The sequence below is a fragment of the Callithrix jacchus genome, chromosome 3 (genome assembly GCF_049354715.1).
Source record: "Callithrix jacchus isolate 240 chromosome 3, calJac240_pri, whole genome shotgun sequence".
Lineage (NCBI taxonomy): Eukaryota > Metazoa > Chordata > Mammalia > Primates > Cebidae > Callithrix > Callithrix jacchus.
The window spans coordinates 141,151,117-141,165,876 of record NC_133504.1 but is presented as its reverse complement, the minus strand read 5'-3'; the positions used below and the strand labels follow the sequence as shown (position 1 = coordinate 141,165,876).

The 14,760-nt window shown below is 38.5% G+C and overlaps 2 protein-coding genes across 4 annotated transcripts in view; one reads left to right on the top strand and one right to left on the bottom strand.

Annotated features, from left to right (window-relative positions):
* Positions 1–14,719, bottom strand: part of PDCL2 (phosducin like 2) — a 50,668-nt gene extending 35,949 nt beyond the window's left edge. For all 3 annotated transcript variants that reach the window (XM_078367229.1, XM_002806662.6, XM_078367228.1), the window contains exons 1-3: positions 14,564–14,719; positions 4,490–4,610; positions 3,506–3,596 (exon numbers count right to left, since the gene is read on the bottom strand). In XM_078367229.1, the coding sequence (XP_078223355.1) occupies positions 3,506–3,596; positions 4,490–4,610; positions 14,564–14,569 (218 nt within the window). In that variant the 5' untranslated portion in view covers positions 14,570–14,719. The remainder of the gene's footprint in view (positions 1–3,505; positions 3,597–4,489; positions 4,611–14,563) is intronic.
* Positions 1–14,760, top strand: part of LOC144581689 (uncharacterized) — a 77,805-nt gene that overhangs the window by 51,833 nt on the left and 11,212 nt on the right. The gene's annotated exons all lie outside the window — the stretch shown is intronic.

Sequence of the window (14,760 nt, the reverse complement as noted above, 5' to 3'; positions counted from 1 at the left end):
ACATTTCATGCTGGAAGTGGTATGAGTAAAATACACCAGAGGAACTAAAAACTACAGTAACTGAAGTAAAAGAATACATTGGAGAGTTTCAAAAGCAGATTTGAGGAAGCAGAAGAATCAGCAATCTTGAAAATAGGACAACTGCAATGATCAAATCTGAGGAACAGAAAAAAAAAAAGAATGAAAAAATAAATAAATAGGGCCTAAAGAGTCTATGGGATGATACCAAACAGATCAACATATATGTGTGCATCTCAACAGAAAAGAGACAGAAAAAAGCATAAAGAATATTTTAAGCAATAATGGCCGAAAATTTCCCAAATTTGATGAAATACATGAACTGATATATCTAAGACCAACAAACTCCAAGTATAAACTCAAAGACACCCACAAAGGGATACATCAAAAACTACTGAAAGGCAAGAGACAGTGAGAATCTTGGTAGCAGAGAAGCAAGTCATCACATACAAGGGATCCTCAATAAGACTATCAGCCAGTTTCTCAGTAGAAATTTTGGAAGCTAAAAAGACAGTGAGTTGATATTTTTTAAATGCTGAGAGAAAACAACTGTCAACCAAGAATTTGGTATTTGGCAAAACTATGCTTTAAGAATGAGGATAAATTAATGCATTCCTATATTTAAAATAAATAAATAAATAAAAATAAAAAACACCAAGGGACCTAGACCTGCCCTAAAAAATGTGTGAAAGGAGTCCTTCAGGCTGAAATGAAAAGACCCTAGATAGTAACAAAAGCCACATGAAGAAATGAAGAACACTGGTAAAGTTCACTACATAGGGAAATATAATAGCTAGTATTACTGTTTGGCTTTTACATTTTCCTATGTAAAAGCCATTATTGGAGTTGGTTTCTTTTCTTTTCTATTTTTTTTTTCTGAGACACAATCTTGCTTTCTTGCCTGGGCTCGAGTGCCATGGTGCGATCTCAACTCACTGCAACCTCCACCTCTCAGGTTCAAGCAATTCTCACACCCTAGCCTCCCAAGTAGCTGAGATTACAGACGGGCCACTACGCTCGGCTAATTTTTTTGTATTTCTAGTGGAGACGGTGTTTTACCATGATGGCCAGGCTGGTCTCAAACTCCTGACCTCAGGTGATCTGCCTGCCTTGGCCTCCCAAACCACTGGGATTACAGGTGTGAGACACTGTGCCTCGCCTAGAGTTGGTTTCTAACTTCTCTTTTTCTCCTGTATGCTATAAAAGGCAAATATATAAAGCAATAATAAATCTATGTTAATGCATGCACAATATGTAACAATGGAGACTGTGACACTAACGAATAAAGAGAAGGATGGAGATGTGTTTACATACTATTGAATCTAACTTGGTAAAAGTTGGTATTATTCAGAGTAGGCCATTGTAAGATGTTAATTTTTATCCTTAAGGTAAAAATTAAAAGATACACAGAAAATGAAAGAAGAAGGAAATAAAAAATGGTACACTACAGCTAACTGCAAAAAGAAGTAGTAATAGAAGACTTAAGAAAACAAAACTTATATAAGAAATATAGAAAACACCTAAGTAGCAGAAGCAACTCCTTTCTTAATTATTATTATTATTATTTTTTGAGACAGAGTCTTACTCTGTCACCAGGCACCAGGCTGGAGTGCAGTGGCGCTACCTCGGCTCACTGCAACCTCCGCCTCCTGGGTTCAAGCAATTCTCCTGCCTCAGCCTCCTGAGTAGCTGGGACTACAGGTGCACACCACCATGCCCAGCTAATTTTTTTGTATTTTTAGTAGAGATGGGGTTTCACCATGTTGGCCAGGATGGTCTCGATCTCTTGACCTTGTGATCCATCTGCCTCAGCCTCCTAAAGTGCTGGGATTACAGGCGTGAGCCACCGCGCCCGACCAGCAACTCCTTTCTTAACAGTACTTACTTTAAATGTAAGTGAATTTTAAATTAATGTGATTAATCTCCACCTAAAGGCAAAGATTGGCCAAATGAATTTTTTAAAAAGTGTGTTCCAGATTGCTCAGGCTGCTTCTCCATTTTTTTTTTCTGTTTTGAGATGGAGTCTCGTTCTGTTGCCCAGGATGGAGTGCAGTGGTATGATCTTAGCTCACTGCAACCTCCACCTCTCAGATTCAAGCAATTCTCCTGCCTCAGCTGCCCGAGTAGCTGAGATTACATGTGCATGCTGCTATGCCTGACTAATTTTTGTATTTTAGTGGAGGCGGAGTTTCACCATTTTGGCCAGGCTAGTCTCGAACTCCTGACCTCAAGTGATCCGCCTGTCTTGGCCTCCCAAAGCGCTGGGATTACAGGCATGAGATACTGCATCTGGCCTTCTCAGACCTCTTTTATAAGAGCACTAATCCCATTCATGAGTGGGGAGCCCTCATGATCTAATCACCTCCCGAAGGCTCTACCTGTTAATGCCATCATCTTGTGGGGGTTAAATTTCAATGTATGAATTTAGGAGGAGACACAAACATTCAGACCACAGCACCATCATTTAGTGGTTTTTATGGAAGTTTTATTAGATAGGCACGATTGATTAAATCATTGGCCACTGGTAATTAACTGAATCTCTAGGCCCTCTGCCCTCTGCCCTCTCCCGTCTCCTGTCTCCAGAGAGCAGGGAATAGTGTTAAAAGTCCTAATCTTCTAACCACATGGTTGTTTCCTCTGGGAACCAGCCCTCATCCTAACACTACAAGTATGTCTATGTCAAGAACTGGGGACAAAGACCAAATATATATTTCTTCTTATCACAGTTCCAGAATATATTTTATTCCTGTTTATAACTTCTATTTCATTATTGCTATTTTCTTTTTGATCATATATTATATTCCTGTCTTTTTAGCTCTTTAAGCATCTGTAAGATGTCTTAAAGTCTTTGTCTAGCAAGTCTGACTTCCAGGCTTCCTCAGGTACATTTTCTCTCAGTATATTTTGTTCCTTTGAACAGACAACTTTCTTGTTGTGTGTGCCTTGTAATTTTTGTTGAAAACTAGACATTTGAATCCTATAATGTGGTAATTTTGGAAATAAGGTTTTCCTCCTTTGCCAGGGTTTTGTTTTTGTTTTTGTTTTAATTGTTGTAGGCTGTCTTTGTGCTGGAGATCATTTTAGTTGGGAAACAAGTTGGGAAATGTATGAATCTGTTCTAATTTTTAAAATAATTTGTTTAAGAATGGCAATTAATTCTTCATGAAATGATAGACACCTTTGACAGACATCATGCTAGAAGGAAAATCATGGCCATCTTTTTATTGGCCTCTTATTGCTATTTTCCACTTTAATAATATGTAGCTTGAAGTTATATTATATATCATTGGATAATTTTCTACTAAAGGCAAAATATTAAGAAAAAGTGATGTAATGATGTAATAAAATTTCAACTTATATAAAGGGAGTTTCAAAATGTTACTTAAAAATTAGTGTTGTTCTTTGTAAAATCTATTCAACAAATCTCTTAGTTTTATTCTTATACTTCATTCAAAAATTTATAACTAACTCAAATGAATCACTGTACCTATATGTTTCAATAGCTTGCATATCGTCTTCATCAAATTCATCTTCAGCTTCCTTCAGCTGTGCAAGAGTCATCTTTTCAAATGGTTTAACTAAAACAACATAAGTTATAGATTATCAAACTGTTTAAAATTTTTTTATATTACAGTCAATGTCTAGAAAAAACTGTCTTAGATAAAGGAAATTAAGAGTATCTTTAGACAGCCAGGCATGATGGCTCACATCAGTAATCCCAGCACTTTGGGAGGCCAAGGTGGGCAGATCACCTGAGGTCAGGAGTTCAAGACCAGCCTGGCCAACATGGTGAAACCCCATCTCTACTAAAAATACAAAATAGTCAGGTGTGGTGGCAGGCACCTGTAATCTCAGCTACTCAGGAGGTTGAAGCAGGAGTATCACTTGAACCTGAAAGGCAGAGGTTGCAGTGAGCAGAGATTGTGCCGCTGAATTACACACTGGGCAACAAAGTGAGACTCTGTCTCAAAAAAAAAAAAAAAAGAGTATCTTTAAACAAACATAAAGCAGCCAGTCACCAATAAAAAGCCTATACATATTATAGAAAGTATAACATTAAAGTATTATTTCCTCAAGGTTCACAGAACTGACAGGCTACATTTAAAACTAGGTATGAAAACCAATTAGATTCCATAAATTTAGATTTCCCTCAAGTACCTGGAAATCTTGATAAATAATACATACTATAAAGAATGATCACAATAGATGGTAATCACAAGGTAGAGGGACATGGTGGGAGAATAAAGCTTACTAGGTTACACACCAGGATACGTCAGCTCTGTTATTAACTAGAGCTGTGATTTTCAACACGTAAATTAGTCATTTTAGGTGTCCCATCCAAATACTGAAAATAGGTGGTGTTTATATTAAATGATTTCTAATGTCTTCTCTCCCACTATGTTCATGAAATACCCTACTACGACCTTAACTGTTAATCCCATCATCCAGCCCAGCAAGTGTACAACTATACCCATTGCTTCTTTCTGTAAACGTAAAACCATTTCTTCAATTTCATCTTTTGGCTCTTGTTTAGGAGGTAGAATGCCAAAGTCTCTTAAAATGTCATTCCATTCTGTATCTTCATTGGGATCCTACACAAAAAGAAAAGAAAATTAACATGATTGTACACTTTAATATGTATTTGGAAAATTCATTGACATGTAGCACTTCCAAGTATTCACTTGTTCATGAACTCTATAGTTAATTAGTTTTGAAGAATAAAGCAAAGTGACCTACTTTTTCCTACTTCCCAGCACTAAGGGGATTATATGCTTCACTGAAAAGTTTAATAAAATGTCAATTTAGAATACATTCCAAGGTATTTTATTCTTTTTGTAGCAATTGCGAATGGCGGTTCGCTCTTGAATACATATATAGAATATTAAGGAAGTATCTTCTAATTCATGGAAAATTTGCTGATGGCTATATTAGGCAAGACCAATTCACATCACACACAAATACACTTTGGTTTCTTTTACTACATATGCATTCAAGACCACCAGATGAATTTACTTTTTTTTTTTTTTTGGAGACAAAGTCTCCCTCCATCAATGAGGCTGGAATGCAGTGGCACAATCTTGGCTCACTGCAACCTCTACCTCCTGGGTTTAAGCAATTCTCATGCCTCAGCCTCTGGAGTAGCTGAGACTATAGGCTGGCTCCACCATGCCAAGCTAATTTTTATATTTTTACAGGCTTTTCATGTTGCCCTAGCTGGGCCTGAGCTCCTTGTCTCAACTGATCCTCCCTCCTTCGCCTCCCAAAGTGCTGATTATATTTGCTAATTCTAAAACTGTGTTGTTTTCTTACTGTTATTTGAGTTCCGTATATATTTTAAGTAGTAATGCTATGTCAAGTGTATGGCTTGCAAATATTTTCTCCTGGACTGTCTCTTCACTTTGTCAACTGTTTCCTTTGCTGTGCAGAAGCATTTTAGTTTGATGTAATCTTATTTGTATATTCTTGCTTTTGTTGCCTGAGCTTGGGGGATTAAATCCAAAAATTCACTGCTTGGACCAACAGTGTGTAGTTTTTTCTGTGTGTTTTTTGCTTTTATCATATTTTCACAATTTCAGGTCTTATATTTAAGTCTTTAATCCATTTTTAGTTGATTTTTATAGACAGAGTGGGATAAGGGTCCAATTTCATTCTTCTGTATGTGGATATCCTGTTTCCCAGCACCCATTATTGAAGAGACTGTCCTTTACCCCATTGTGTGTTCTTGGCCCCTTTGTCAAAAATCAATTGACTGTAAATGTGTAGATTCATTTTTGAGTACTCCATTGGTCAATGTCTATTTTTATGCCAATGCCATGCTGTTTTGATTACAATGGCTTTGCAATATAGTTTGAAGTCAGGTGACGTGATGCTTCCAGTTTTTTTCTTTTTCTTTTCTTTTAATGGAGTCTTGCTGTGTCACCAGGCTGGAGTACAGTGGTGTGATCTCAGCTCACTGCAATCTCTGCCTCCTGGGTTCAAGCAATTCTCCTGCCTCAGCCTACTGAGTAGCTGGGACTACAGGCATGCGCCACCACACCCAGATAATTTTTTTTTTTTTTTTAGTAGAGACAAGATTTCACTCTATTGGCCAGGATAGTCTCAATCTCTTGACCTCGTGATCTACCTGCCTCAGCCTCCCAAAGTGCTGAGATTACAGGCAGGAGCCACCACACCCAACCTTCCAGTTTTCTTCTTTTTGCTCAAGATTGTCTTAGCTATTCAGAGGTTTTTGTAGTGCCATATGAATTTTAGAATTTCTTTTTCTACTTCTGTATAAAAGGGCATAATGGAATCTTGATAAGGATTATATGGAATCTGTAGATTGCTTTGGGTAATATGAACACTTTAACACCAATTAATTCTTCCAATCCATGAACACGGAATATCTTCCTATTTATTTGTGTCTTTTTCAATTTCTTTTATCAATAGTTTATCATTTTCAGTCTACAGATTTTTCACACCCTTGATTAAATTTATTCCTAAGTATTTACTTTTTTGTAAATATTATAAATGGGATTATTTTCTTGATTTCTGTCTCTGATAGTTCATTGTTAGTGTACCGAAATGCTACTAGTTTTTGTTGTTGTTGTTGTTGTTGTTGTTTGAGACAGAGTCTTACTCTGTTGCCCAAGCTGGAGTGCAGTGGTGTGAACTCAGCTCACTGCAACCTCTGCCTCCTGGGTTCAAGCAATTCTCCTACCTCAGCCTCTTGAGTAGCTAGGACTAGAGGTGCCCCACCACCTTGCCCAGCTAATTTTTATGTTTTTAGTAGAGATGAGGTTTCATCATCTTGGCCAGACTGGTCTCAAACACCTGGCTTCAAGTGATTTACCCACCTTAGCCTCCCAAAGTGCTGGGATTATGGGCATGAGCCACCACACCTGGCCAGAAATGCCACTAGTTTTTATATTAATTTGGTATCCTGTAACTTTAATGTATCCATTTATTAGGTCTAACAGATTTTTGGGGGGGCCTTTAGGGTTTTATATATACAAGATTACATTATCAGCAAACAGCAACAGTTTCACTATTTCCTTTCCTGTTTGGGTGCCTTTTATTTATCTTCCTTTATTGCTCTGGAAAAGACTTCTGGTACTATATTGAATAGACATAGTGAGAATGGGCATTCTTGTCTAAGAAAAAAAGCTTTCAACCTTACCGTTGAATATAATATAATCTATAGGCTTGTCATATATGCCTTTATTGTACTGAGGTACATTCCTTCTATACCTAATTTGTTGCAAGTTTTTATCATGAAAGGACATTAAATTTGGTTGAATGCTTTTCTGCATCTAACAAGATATGATTTTTGTCCATAATTCTGTTAATGTGGCATGTGACATTTGTAGATTTGCATATGTTGAAACATCCTTGCATCCATAGGATAAAGTCTCATTTAATCACGGTAAATCATTCTTTTAATATGCTGTTGACTTTAGTTTGCTAGCATTTTGTTGGGGATTTTTATGACTATGTTCTTCTGAGATAATGGCTTGTAATTTTCTTTTTTTGTAATGTTCAGGTCTGGCTTTGATGTCAAGGTAATGTTGATCTCATTAAAAAGCTTTAGGGCCAGGTGCAGTGGCTCATGCCTGTAATCTCAGCACTCTGGGAGGCCAAGGTGGCCAGATCATTTGAGGTCAGGAGTTTGAGACCAGCCTGGCCAACACGGTGAAAACCGTGTTTCTACTGAAAATACAAAAATTAGCTGGGCACAGTGGCAGGGACCTGTAATCCCAGCTACTCGGGAGACTGAGGCAGGAGAATCACTTGAACCCAGGAGGCAGAGGTAGCGGTGAGCTGAGATCATGTCACTGCACTCCAGCCTAGGCGACAGAGTAAGACCCTGCCAAAAGAAAGAAAAAGAAAGAAAGATTTAGATGTATTCCCTCCTTTTCTAGTTTCAGAAGAATTTAAGAAGGATTGGTATTAATTTTCCTTGAAATGTTTGGTAGAATTTACTGGTGAAGCCATCAGGTCCTGGAATTGTTTTTGATGAGGGACTTTAAATTTTTTTATTCGATCTCTTTGTTATTGGTCTGTTTAGGTTTCGCATTTTTCCTTGATCCACTGTTGGTAGGCTATATGTGTCTAGGGATTTCTCCATTTATTCTAGGTTATCCAATCCATTGGCATGTAACTGTTCATACTAATCTGTTACAATGCTTCGTATTTCTGTGGTATCAGCTGTAATGTCTCCTCTTTTGTTTCAGATTTTATTTTATTTTTCTTTATTCTTAGTATAGCTAAGGTTTTGATTTTGTATTTTCAAAAAACCAATGACTTATTTGATTTTGTTGATTTTTAAATTTTTTGTCTTTATTTCATTTATTTCTGCTGTTTATTATTTATTTCCTTCTGATAACTGTAAGCTTAGTTAGTTCTTTTCCGTTGTAGGCATTTATTGCTATGCATTTCCCTCTTAAATCTGCTTTTGCTGCCTTCTATCAGTTTTGTCGTAGTTCCATTTTTGTTTTCTTCAACACATTTTTAAATTTCTCTTCCGATTTCTTCTTTGACCCATTGGTTGTTTGTAGCATATTGTTTAATTTCCACATATTTGTTAATGTTCAAGATTTCTCCTGTTACTCATAATAGAAAAAGTATACTCATTAAATGATAGTTCCTCATTCTCTTCTCTTTCAAACCAGGAAACTGCTGTTCTACGTTCTACTTTCTACCATGTATTTGACTACTCTAGTTACTTCATGCAAGTGGAACCATACAACATTTGTCCTTTTGCGACTGGCTCATTTCACTTCATGTGTTTTCAAGGTTTGACTATGTTGTAGCATGTAGCAGAATTGCATTCTTTTTTTAAGACTGAATAGTATTCCATTGTACCTATATATCACATTTTGTTTATTCATCATCAATGGACGTTTGGGTAGTTTTCACTTTTCATTATTAGGAATAAAGCTGTTATAAAAATGGGTATACAAATATCTGTTTAAGTCCTTACTTTCAATTCTTTTGGGTATATACCTGGAAGGAGAATTGCTGGATCATATGATAATTGTTTAATTTGGAAAGAAATTACCAGTTTTCTACAGTAGTCACACAATTTTATATTCCCATCAGCAATGCAAAAGGGTTCTAATTTCTCCACATCCTTATCAACACTTTTGTACTGTCCATCTTTTCTATCATAAACATTCTAGTGGTTGTGAAGGAGATTGTGGTTTTAAGCTGCATCTTTCTCATGATTAGCGACGTTAAGCATCTTTTCATGTGCTTATTGGCTATTTGTAGATCTTCTCTTAAGAAACATCTGTTCAAGTTTGTCTTAATCCATTTTGTACTCTATAACAAAATACCTTAGATTGGGTAAATTATAAAGAACAGAAACTTATTTTTCACTGTTCTGGAGGCTGGAAATCCAAGACTAAGGCACTATCAAGTTCATTGCCAGTGAGGGTCTGATCTCTTATTTCAAGATGGTACCTTGAACACTGTTCTCACATGACAAAAGACAGAATAGTTAAAAAAAAAAAAAAAGAGAGAGAGACAGACAAACTGTCTCCATCAAGCCCTTTTATAAGTGCATCTAATCCCATTCACAAGGAAGGAGCCTTCATGACCTGTTGAGATTCACTTGGGGTGGCTGGCAAAATATTACAGAAAATATTAGGGAAAGTTATAGATTAGTCTCAAACATTTTGGAAGGCTGAAAGGTTTTACTGGGACAGGCCAAAGGTGGCAGGTCCATTAAGTTAGGGCGAAGGTAGGGACGATAAGAGGCTTTCCTAGTTGTTTACCCCACATCCCCTTGTCTCTACTCTGTTTACTCATGTAAACTTTGTGCTGGATGTCCCTCTCAGGGGGAGATCAAAGGGGATCTGGGCCCAGAACCTAAAGCTTTTATCATTCATATAACCACTCTTTTAACCGTGTTAATTATCCACAAGTGTGTTGACTTAGAACCTCTGTTATGAAATCTTTTACTAAATAAATGTAATGATGGAGAGGGAGTCTTTGTCGATTGGCTGTAATTCACCCTCTAAACGCAGCTGACGACCATGCCACCTGAATCACCGTAATGGTGTGAGAGTGCATTTATTCATCTGTCATTGAGTCAGGGTCTGCAGGCCAAACTTCTACAGGTGGTGATCAACATCTTAATGGCCTAATCACCTCCTAAAGGCCCCACCTCCTAATACTATCACATTGGAAACATCTGAATTTTGGAGCACACACAAACTATAGCAAAATCTTTTGCCCATTTTTGTATTGAGTTGTTTGTCTTTTTGTTGTTGAGTTTTGGGAATTCTTTTTATTTTCTGGATATTACCCTCTTATCAAATATATGATTGGCCAATATTTTCTATCTTTTGGTTGTCTTTTTTTTTTTTTTTGAGAAGTCTTGGTCTATTGACCAGGATGGAGTACAGTGGAGCAATCTCGGCTCACTGCAAACTCGCCTTCCTGGGTTTAAGCAATTCTCCTGCCTCAGCCTCCTGAGTAGCTCGTATTGCAGGTGCCCACCACCACACCCAGCTAATTTTTGTATTTTTAGTAGAGATGGTATTTCACGATGTTGACCAGGTTGGACTCAAACTCCTGATCTCAAGTGATCCACCTGCCTTAGCCTCCCAAAGTGCTGGGATTACAGGCTTGAGCCACTGTGCCTCACCAGTTACTTTTTTCACTCTCTTGACAGTGTCCTCTGAAACAAACCAAAAAAAAAGTTTTAAATTTGGTAAATTACAATTTTTCTTTTGTTACCTGTGCTTTTGGTGTCATAGTCAAGAAATTATTGTCAAACTCAATGTTATGAATCTTTATGTTTCCTTTTAAGAGTTTTATAGCTTTAGCTATAGGACTTTGATATAGTTTGAGTTAATTTTTGTATACAGCTGTGAAAGAAAAACAAATCTTAGGACCCCCAAAATCACTAAGCCAAGGGAAAAGTCAAGTTGGAAACTATGTCAGGCAAACCTGCCTCCTATTTTATTCCTAAATAAAATTGCTACCAAGATAAAAAGCTACATACCTCCCTCACAATTTGTCCAAAAGGAAATTCCTTGTGGACAAAGGGCAGACAGAACTCAAAGTCATCCCTCTGAGACTCACTTGAGAAAAGTGCATATCTGATTGCTTCCTCTGCTCTATTGTTTATGGAAATATGCAGATTCACTGAGTCAGACTAAATTGTACATTCAGTGGAAGGCTGATCAAGGACTCAAAAGGATCAAGGACTCTCTTATCTACTTCTGACCTAAAAGCCCCCTCTTCAAGTTGTACATCTTACACATATTGATTGATTGATGTCTCCCATCTTCCTAACATATATAAATGTAAGATGTATCCCAACTACCCTGGATACGTAATCAGGACCTCGAGGCTGTGGCATGGGTGCATCCGTAACCTTGGCAAAACAAACGTTCTAAATCAGCTGAAACCTGTTTCAGATATTTCAGATTCACACAGTCTAAGATAAGGTTCCACCTTCATTCGTTTGCATGTGGATATCCAGTTTACCCAGCACCATTTATTGGAAAAAAAAAAAACAACTGTTGCTAATTTAATGGTCTTGGCACTCTGTTAAAAATTGTTTGAAAATATGTGTGGGTTTATTTCAAGGCTATTTTACTCCATTTGTCTGTTCTATAGTTTTCAGTATTTATAAGTACAGTTGTTTTATAACCTATTTCTTATCATTCTGATATCTAAAAATCACCGTAGGTCTGTTTTTCTTGGTTCATGGTCTCATGATGCCTTATTTCCTTGTGTGCTCAGTGACCTTTAACTGATTTCTGCTTGCTGTCCTCAAAAACTCATTGATGGGAATTCCTTAAAGCCTAAACTAAAGATATCTTCCTCTACAGAAGATTTATATTTTTTTCTTCCTGGTATTTGAAGGCACTACAATATATAACAAATTCACAGTTTAAGGTTGTGGGACCACCCAACAATATGTCTCAGGTTACAAATCCACATGAGAGGTGTATTGGGCCAAAATGTTTTTCGACAGGGCTTATTCCTTTTCATTTTCTCCTCTGTTCCACTGAGCACCAAGATATCCTTCCCTGAATTCTCCTAGACATATGTTCACCTCCAGTTCATGCTCCTATGCTCCCACCCTTTGATGGACCAAACCCTTTGGTTCTACCTCAAATAATTATCTATCATTCTGATCTTTTAGCTGGGACAGATGCCTGGAATAAAAGACAGATTAACGAGAAAAAAACAGAAGTTTATTAGTATGTACCTCATGTATACATTGAAAATACCAGGGAAAATGAGTGTATCTCAAAGAGGTGGCTTAGATTCAGGCTTAAATACCATGTTTCACTGAAATGAAAGAAGGGTATGTGGGAGGCAAGTTACAGGGAGGTGACCAGGAAAAGCAGGGTATATTAAAAGTAAGGTATGTTAGCTGGGTGCAGAGGCTCAAGCCTATAATCCCAGCACTTTGAGAGGCCAAAGGGAGCAGATCACTTGAGGTCAGGAGTCCGAGCCTGGCCAACATGGTGAAACTCTGTCTTTACTAAAAATATAAAAATTAGCCGGGTGTGGTGGTGCAGTCCTGTAATCCCAGCTACATGGGGGGCTGAGACAGGAGAATTGCTTGAACCTAGGAGGCGGAGGTTGCAATGACCCAAGATTGCACCACTGCACTCCAGCTTAAACGACAGAGCTAGGCTTTATCTCAAAAAAAAAAAAAAAAAAGTTTGTTATGCAGATTTTAGATGGTACCTTTTCCATCTTGAGCCCAGGAGTTTGAGACCAGCCTGGGCATGGCAAGAATCTCTCTCTAAAAAATTAGCTGTGTATGCTGGCATGCACCTGTAGTTCCAGCTACTAGGGATGCTGAGGTGGGAGGGACACTTGAGCCTGGTAGGTTGATCAGGCCACTGCAGTCCAGTCTGGGTGACAGACGAGATCCTGTCTCAAAAAAAATAATTAATTAATTAAAAAGACTATCAATTTTTTTTTCCAATGTGGAGTATTGCTCTGTCCCCCAAGCTGGAGCGCAATGGTGTACTCTAAGCTCACTGCATCCTCCACCTCCTGGTTTCAAGTGATTATCCTGCCTCAGCCCCCCAAATAGGTGGGACTACAGGCATGTGCCACAATGTCCGGCCAATTTTTTTTTTTTTTTTTTTTTTTTTAGTAGAGAACGGGTTTTGTCATGTTGGCCAGGTTGGTCTTGAACTCTTGACCTCAAGTGATCTGCCTGCCTCTGCCTCCCAAAGTGCTAGGATTACAGGCATGAGCTGCTATGCTCAGCCATGGAATTTTATCTAACAGAAATAGGCACCACAATCTATTTGCTCAAACTATGAAGGCATTCACCATGCCATTAATAGTTGTATTTGTTTCCTTCTTGTTCCCTCATTAATAAGCTCTTAGAACAGATCCATATCTAAAACACGGGCACTGAATAACTGGCTGCTGAATCAATCAGTGAACAAACAAACGTTAATGTGATGTTGCCTTCATTCTCAATTACATTTCAGCCTAAATCTGGAAGAGCAGATACAAATCAGGACAGATCTGCAATGTTTTTACACACATATATAATGTGCTTGCTACAAATTCATTATTAGCCTGAGAGGACTGGCCATAAAAAATTATATGTAATTCATCCTCAAAATATCCTAATAAATTATATAGGATATACAAACACCCAAAATTAAATATGTAAAATGAGAAAAATCCTAGTGGGTTTTAATTTGCGGGAACAGGTGGGAAAAAGGGTGTTTCTGTAAGTTAGAAAGAGGATTACTAAAAAAAAGAAAAGGAATGGCACAGGCTTCTGGTTAATAAGGAAACATTAGACAGAGGAGGAGCCTTCTAAGGAACATTTTGCAAGTCTGACAGAGTTTTTGAGATGAGGTGCGAGAAACTGCAGGGACATTTGGTCTTAAGACATATGTGATTAGTAGGGTTTCTGTTCTGATCTCTTTTCTTTTCAGCCAGAGTCTCAGTCTGTCACCCAGGCTGGAGTGCAGTGGTGTGATCTCGGCTCACTGCAATCTCTGGGCTCACTGCAATCTCTGCCATTCTCCTGCCTCAGCCTCCTGAGTAGCTGTGGCTACAGACACACGACAACACACCCGGCTAATTTTTGTATATTTAGTAGAGACGGTGTTTCGCCATGTTGGCCAGGCTGGTCTTGAACTTCTGACCTCAGGTGATCCGCCCACCTCGGCCTCCAAAAATGCTGGGATTACAAGCGTGAGCCATCGTACCCAGCCCTGTTCTGATTATTTTTTCAGGTAGTCGAGGAAGACAATTAAATTGAATTACACTTAGGCTAAGGTTGCTGGTCTATTTCTTAAGTCAAAAATAGTATGCAGCAGTAAGATTTCTATGATTCTGGAAACTCTTTTAACGTTTTCTCCAGCAACAGACACAAGTCTTAAACGTAGAAAAAAATGGCGTTCTCCTAGAGGATTTTTCTCAAAACTAGCACTTTTCGAGAACAAATGTTAGAGCTTAACTCCTGTGTCCGCCCTCCCGATTTGTGCCCCTCAGCTTTGGGCCCAGCGGGAGACCCCGGGTGCTCTAGGGTCGCCCGGCGGGTCCCGACCCTCACCTGCATGATGCGTTGCTCTGCCCTTCACGAGCCCGCCTCGTCGCGTAGCTGGCGAGGCGTCAAGGATTGAGCTCAGCAGACTCCTCCAGGCAGGAAGGGCGCCCGCTTCAGGCCGGGCGGTTTCGAGTGCCCGCCGGAGGAGAGCGAGAGGCGAACAGGGACTTGTTACGCATGTGCGGGAGGGGCAGCTTGGTTGC